We start from the raw sequence: 7770 nt of genomic DNA on the forward strand, positions 1-7770 counted from the left end.
ACACTGTGGGATAAACAACGGCAGCAAATAATGTGCAGCACCAAGAAATCCAAGCATTGTTATTCCTGCTGTGTCTTACAGTAGTAGACCTGGCTAATAAGCATAGTAGTGGTGCTGATAGTGGTAAATAATACCTTACAGAAGTTTAATGTGATCTTTTAGAATTTGTTTGCACTATTTTGTGAACCACCCTGGAAGTGCAAATATATAACGTTCATCGGTCAATTAACTGTCAGTGAAACCTCTGCAAAGACACAGCAGGAACGTAAGGATCTTTTGCAGCAACTTTTAACAAATTCTAGGGACCAGACGATGGGTGGTCGACGGCACAACGCTACTGACCGTTACGCATGCGTATTCTTCTTTGCCCTTTCCCTTCACCTCCCTTCTTCAGCCTCTTGCCCATACGTAGCCTGTCCAATGAAGATGAGGTTTGTTGGACGGCGGGCGCTTGAGGGAGAAACTGCCCAATAGAAAGAAGCGACGCTTTCATTGATTTGAAGGAAGTTCGAGAGCTTACGGCGCTACATGGGAGGAGGTGGAGGAAGAGGAAGGAAACCGTAGACTTTGCGTCTGTGAATGGTGGTAGTCTGCGAGTTCTCCTTATTCCCTGCCCCTCACAATGAACTCGCTGGAACAAGCGGAAGGTAATTCGGGGTTCCCCTGAGGCGGGGCGGGGGGCGTCATAAAGGCACCAGCCTCCCTCCAGGGAAAGGACATTTTGCCTGTCCTGTATCCTCCTTTTCTTCCTCTCAGTGTCCCCAAAAGAGTTTCTGAGGCAGTGAGCCGCCGCGGAAGAGAAAGAAAGCGGCTGGACCTGCAAAACTTAGTCTTCCCGATTAAATTGTCCTCCCGCTGCAGGGCTGACAACTATCCAACTGGCCCATGTGGTTGTGCCTTGAAACAGCAGACTGGTCCTTGAGAGACGAGTCGTACCATGACAGTCTTGTTGGCACTGAGTAAGGATTAACAGATGTTGTTGCGGTGGCATAAGCTTTTGTGAAGTGGATTCAGGTCTGCGGAAGCTTACACCACAATAACATTTTGTTAGTGCTGTCCCCATCGAAGCTTGCAGCCAGTTTACCTGTGAGAGCACCTCACCCCCATATATGCCCACTTCACCAGTCTACGGAACTGACACCGTTGCAGGTGCCACATAATACCCGTTCTGCATTTATAAGATTTTTTTAGTGTAGCAGCACCTACACTTTGGAACTCCCTGCCTATGGATATAAGGCAGGCGCCTTTCCCTACCCAGACATGTAGAATGTTGATGTATGTTTTAATCTGTTTTTAGTTTATTTGCTTATTTTATTTTGGAATATTTTGCATAGTTGTTTTTAACTGTTTCTACTGATAATTTTATTTATTGTTTTATTCTCATTCTAAACTAAATTATTTTTTTAAAAAATAAATAAGTGGTATAAATTTTGTGAAATAAAATAAATAATATCTGTTTGGCACCAATTCATGATCTTCCTTTTCCAACAAGCCTCTTGAATTGAGGGTTTTGCTGTTGTTTTTAAATCCCAATCTGTATCCGTAGTGGAATTTAAATTGTTTTTAAATACTATTCCAATGTTAAATAACTTCCGGAGGTTTCATGGAAAATGATACATAGATAACATAAATAAGTGCTACAAAACACTTTCCTTTTTAGACACCAGTATAAGACAGTATTTTTTTTATCTCCATGCCTTCAAGTTGCTCCTCAATTGCTTTCTGCAAATCAGGTGGTTGTTAAAAGGAACACAAGCAAATCTGTTGATTTTTTTTGAAGCCACTAGTAACTGAACTTTTGTCAAAAAGAACAAAATTACTGAAGGCAGGGTTTAGGGGATATTTCACAGATGGTGCAATATGACCTTATTTTAGACCTATTATTGGTACTGTTTATTGTTGTTATAGAGGCAACTATGCTGAGTGTTTTGAAAGCCGCCTCTTAATGTCTGCAAAATGTGCATGATGGGAATAGTCAAACCTTTTTTCAATTGTGTGCTACATTCCCTTTGGGTAAACTGTGGAGAGCTGTATGCTGGTGGTCAAACCTAGTGAATGTGTTGTTGATTAACTAATCTGGGATAAAGTCTGCCCTACTTCATATTTTTCACTAGTGTAAAGTAAATTTAAAACAGTCTAACACCACAATCCAACACTTGTCTACTCAAAAGTAAGCCCCATTTTGTTCAATGATGCTTACTTCCAGTAAGTATAGTATTATTATTGTTATAATAATAATAATAATAATAATAATAATAATAATAATAATAATAATTTATTTATTTATTTATACCCCGCCCATCTGGCTGAGTTTCCCCAGCCACTCTGGGCGGCTCCCAATCAAGTGTTAAAAACAGTACAGTATTTCAGCATAAGTCTAATTAGATGGTTGCTTTTCTTTATTTCAGATCTCAAGGCTTTTGAAAGAAGGCTTACTGAATATATAGCTTGTTTACAACCAGCTACTGGACGCTGGAGAAGTAAGTCAAGCTCTCTAAGAGCAGTACAAATTTGCCTATAAATGCTTCAATCAAATTGTACCTACATAGTGTAGTATTAACATTTCAGTAGCTTTTATGATATATTTGTGATGCAAAATTCTGCATAAGAAAAGAAAATATGATAAATAATACTGTCTTACTGCCAAAGAGAACTATAGTACAGTGGTGTCCTGAACTTCTGAAAGCAATTATTTTTGGAACTAAGATGAGGACAGCAACTTTTTTTTTTTTTAGCATACCAACAATCCTACAAAGTAGGTTAGGCTTAGAGATACTTACTCAAGACCCTTGTGATTCCTTTATAGCTGAGCAGGGTTTTATTCTGGATTTCCCACATGAAAGATCTCTATTTATCTGCCTATGCGTCTACTATATGTTCATTATGCGTTTGAACACCTCTTAAGATATTGCCACCAAAATTTGCATGATGATTCCTGAGATCAAGGAGCAAACATCTATATTTGAATACAATTGGATTCTATTTTGAACCAAGATGGCAGACTGAACCTTTCAAAACTGCACTGATTTTTTTTGATTTATTGGAATTCCACGTACAAGGCTGCTAGTTAATGAATAGTCATGCTAATTCTATGAAAACAGAAGTCCTCTTCAGACATTACTTGCGTGAAGAGGGGCAAACTGTTTTAGGGCGTAACTTCTGTAGCGGAGAGGCTGCTCTTTGAATGGAGGCATGCTTCCGTCTATGGAGCAGCACTCAGTGACAGAAATTGTGCCCCAATACATTCGGGATGGGGCTAAATGCACAACACTGCAGCCCCCTTTACTGTGCTTCTATTTTTCATGTGAGGAATGCCTGAATACTGCTATAGTTAATTGTTGCCTATGGAAGAGAGGTTACTTCTGCTCTGAATGCCCATGTGTTGGAGAAGTATTTATTGAACTTGGAAATTTGCAACACATTTAAATTACTAGCTAACCTAATAAAAGGCAGTTCTTCTGACTTTTTGTGCCTATTGGAAATTGCATAGAATTATCTATTTATGGCTGTTCCTGTGCAGATATTTTTTTAAAGGATGAATGAGGTACAGGAAGTGCTGTTCAATGAACTGCAGGTTCCACTTATTTCAGTGGAACGTAAATCGCCCAATTTAGTATGACTGTCATGTTCTTTGAGAATAACTAAGACCTTTTTTAGAAGTTATGCCTTATATGTTGTGCAAATATATTGCTTCTAACATTTTCCTTTTCCATTAGTAATACTTATAGTCGTATCAGTCTGTACAGCAACTGGTGCCTGGAACTGGTTAATAGATCCTGAAACGCAGAAGGTGGGTAGTAGCATTCTCAAATGTCTTGCTACTGTGTTGCTTTCCTATTTAATCTATTTGAACTTGTGGCATAAATTCATGCATAATGCTATGCATATATTAACAGGTTTTATAGACTGCAGGAAAGTTCCCCATGGTATCCTATAGCCAAACCTATAGACATCGTGTTTAGTGTCAGTTCAGTATTTCTATCCTTCAGGGTGGACTAGAACAATGTTTGTGTTACAACCAGCAATCTGGGATCTGGGATTGCATCATGATTTTTGGCTTTTTAGGTTATAGCTTAATCTAGTAGCTAGAATGTTCTTAAGATCATATCTATGTGTCTATTCTTTGGGACACTGCTAGCCTTCATAATTGCAAAGGTAGAAAGTTGGGACCTTTATGTCAGTCAGAGCTTATGAAGAGCCCTGCTGGATCAGACCAAAGATCTGCCTTGTCCAGCATCCTGTTTTCACAGTGGCGAATGAGAGGGAAATCAAATCTGTTACTTTATATATTAATTTCTAAATTATGGTAATAATTTAATCCCCCTTATATTAGTGTTAAAATTAGTAACTTGTTTGCCCCTCATTCTCGACTGTACAATATTCTTCTTTTAAAATTAATTGTATTAATTTCAAGCTAATCGTGTATTTACAAAGTGTTGTTTGGTTTTCTCCTAGGTTTCTTTCTTCACGTCTCTATGGAATCATCCATTCTTCACAGTTAGCTGTATTACTCTTATAGGTTTGTTTTTTGCTGGAATACATAAAAGAGTGGTGGCACCCTCAATGTATCCTTTATTCAGTACCTGGCATATATTTAACCATGATCACACTGGCAATAATTTCAACTGAAGAAACTTTTAGCTACTGTTCTATTCTCTCTGAGAACAGAGAGAGTTTGAACACTTTTCTTGAACGGGGAGTATGGACCTAAGCTCCTGTACTCCCTTCTTTGTGGTGACATGTGAATAAGATCATCTCTCAGGGTGGCGCTTTCCACAACATTGTGTGTGACCCTACAGCCACTCTGCAAAACGACTCTATGGTAATTGTTCCCAGGATATAGCTGGTGTGCAAAGATAGCCACAGAACTTTGCTACCTATTACTTTACAGATAAAAAAAAATAGAGAGAGCATACAACTTGGGTGGGAAACCACCACCCAAGGGCTGAATGCAGCCCGAGACCTCCCCATCTGACCTTCAGTGCCTCTTCTCTCTAGTGCAATCACTTTGCTTTGCTTTGCCCTGACTCTAGAGACTGGTATGTTTCTTTGATGTTTTCTGTTCAGCATAGCAGCGCGATGTCGAACAGTCCTGGCAGAATACAACATGTCCTGTGATGATGTAAGTGGCTTTGGTTTCCCTGGCTGAATGTGTCTCCTCCCCTAATAATCTTCCAATACACATTGTCTTACAGCCTCTATTGTCTTTAAGTTCCCAGTTTACTCTATGTGCTTCTAGTTTCTTCCTCCCATCAGTGGACTTGAGGTGGTCTATTCTGCTTGGGACTAAGACATTAAGGATCTTTTGGCCCTATATCCTTCTATAAGAAGTGGCCTAAATATTCCTTATAATGTTGCTAGTAGACAAACCTGAGTGGCCTCCTTATCTGACATGAAATCCTTAAATTATTAAGAAATGAAATATCAATCAGGGTGAATATTGTGCTATCTTTGGTCTGTAGCATGAAAAAAAATCTATAAATTTTGTAAATTCATTGCACAGGGGACTGGTAACCTATGATTGTAGTTTGCATATAAAAAAGAAAAGAATTGTTCTAATAACTAATCAATTAGATTCATAATCCTTGCAAACAAACTCTGTTCTCAGTTTCCACTCTTTAAGCTAGATCAGCCTTTGTTAACTTGGCTCTCTCCAGATGGCCATGCTGACGGGGCTGATGGGAGTTGTAGTTCAAAACATCTGGACAGCAAGTTGGCGTAGGCTTAGCAAGACGACGGAGAAGTAATCCCAACATAGCAGGAGTTTCTGTAATGTGAAAGTGATTTCTTTCTTCCCCAGACTGGAAAACTAATATTGAAACCCCGGCTTCACGTCCAGTAACCCATCATCTCCCTTCAACTCTACTCGCTGCTGTGGAAATGTAAGAAAAGAACTTGTTTGAGAGAGTGAGGCCAAATAGGATTGTGGGGTGTTGAGTTGACAGCAAAAGTGTGAAAACATCTGGTTTATTTATTCATAATTTCCTTGCGTTTTCTTGTCTGTTTTATGCTTTCAGTTCCTTCTCTGGCAGCAGTACGCTGTACCCTTCCAAATGCTGCAGGACTCTGACTCCCATCAGCCCCAGCAAACAGAGTTGTGGGTAAGGGATAATGGGAGGTGTAGTCCAATAGCATCTGGAGGGACACAGGTTCTCCAACCCTGCCACACAGTATTAGTATGTCTCTGGGGTTTCATCTTCAGCAAGGTGGGAGCCTCTATTTAGAAAAGGACTCAATGGGTTTTATGATGTGCAAATCACTGTAAATAGAAAATGGAACCAGTATTTGAAGAGATACTTAAACCTGCCATTCACACAGCGTTTTACCATTACATTTGTTCATTAATCATGGCTATCTCCCTCCCCATCCAATGCTGCATTTTATATATAAAAATTCTTCTGGCAGAATTCTTCTTGGTGCGTATTACTTTGAATTTTGTCACAAAAGCTCCTGTTCTTCAGTTCCTTGCATTAGCAGTAGCCTATTTTCAGCAAATTCTATGTTTAGGCTTTTAATATTTTAAAACCTCTGTGTGTTTGGGACATACAGTAATGATGTATTGTACGTGAAATTTATACCGTGGTAGTTTTGCCACGAAACTAGTATTGCTCAACTTCAGATTACTTGATAAAAAGAAAGTGCCACAAATGTAACAAAGCTCAAGGTAGATTCAGACTTTCCTTTGGGCCCAGTCTGGCATAATGCTGCCTGATTCCTTAAGCATCATTAGGCAACCTGCAGACCTGTGTGTGCTTTTCCCTCTCACGTGAAACTTCTTTTCAGTTTCTGAGCTAGCGAAAGTTACTGCTTCCTTGGTGCCAGCGTTTTTGCTAACCACATTTGGTGCCAAGCCAGTTTTCAAGCCTGCTTCGAATCACTGCTGCAAACTGTGGTTTGACATTAGCTAAGGTTGGCAGAAATGTTAGCATAATGCATTAATTCACTATGCAGTGGAGCATAAGCTGCATTATTGATATTGCAAGAGAGGGTTAGATGCCCGGAGGAGGAGGAGTATGCGAAGCTGTGGCACGCTATCTGATTATATGAGCAGGCAGCATGACACTTAATGCAGGACCATCTATTTCCCTCCCTTTGCCCAGTTGGATCATCCTAATCAGGCATGACAAATGCATAGTAGCCACTGAGTCAAATTCTCTATCCTTAAATGCCCGTGGAACTTGGTGGATAGGGCATGGCAATTGAAATAGCTTTGTGAAGAGGCAAAATCAGCCATCTGAATCTACCTTTAGTACAGAAAAGTGTTAAAACTTAAAAGTGGCTGTTACACATAGTATGACTTTGAAATACTGACACAAAGCAATTTAATTTTAAATCCTTCCTGTGCCTTTTTACAAAACCTGTTTCAAGCTATTTTAAGAAGAGTATAAAACTTTAAGAGCACAAAGCAACTGGCAGTGTAGAAAATGCTGCACCACAAGGAAGATTTTGTACATACAGGAAACCAAAACTACACTTGTGTCAATGTTTAATTCTCCTTTGAATGCTGCAATTAAATCCTGTGCTCTCGAAGTCTACTCTGCATTTCTTGCTCCACCTGTGTTTTTAAGTGCTGTAAATTTTTGTAGGAAATGTGTACAAAATAAACATTTTATTTATAATGATATGTTTGCTGGCTTTTGTATTTGAAATTGCAAGTATATAAATGTTAGGAGTGCTGAAATCTATTTCACATTTAATGCATCTCATGTTACCAACTTTTGAAAATTCAGTTTTTAAAAAAACTGCTTCAGATATATAGGGTAGGTCAGC

At 39.1% G+C, this 7770-nt stretch overlaps 1 protein-coding gene across 1 annotated transcript; it reads left to right on the forward strand.

The window, feature by feature from the left end:
* The first annotated feature begins 47 nt into the window (after positions 1-47).
* Positions 48-7622, forward strand: CNEP1R1 (CTD nuclear envelope phosphatase 1 regulatory subunit 1). Its single transcript, XM_083626149.1, has 6 exons — positions 48-647; positions 2409-2480; positions 3717-3790; positions 4456-4565; positions 5068-5122; positions 5801-7622. The coding sequence occupies exons 1-6, from the start codon at positions 623-625 to the stop codon at positions 5840-5842; spliced, it is 378 nt and encodes a 125-aa protein (XP_083482275.1). The 5' UTR covers positions 48-622; the 3' UTR covers positions 5843-7622.
* Positions 7623-7770: the final 148 nt, after the last annotated feature.

This window comes from Podarcis filfolensis (genome assembly GCF_964270895.1).
Source record: "Podarcis filfolensis genome assembly, chromosome: 8".
NCBI lineage: Eukaryota > Metazoa > Chordata > Lepidosauria > Squamata > Lacertidae > Podarcis > Podarcis filfolensis.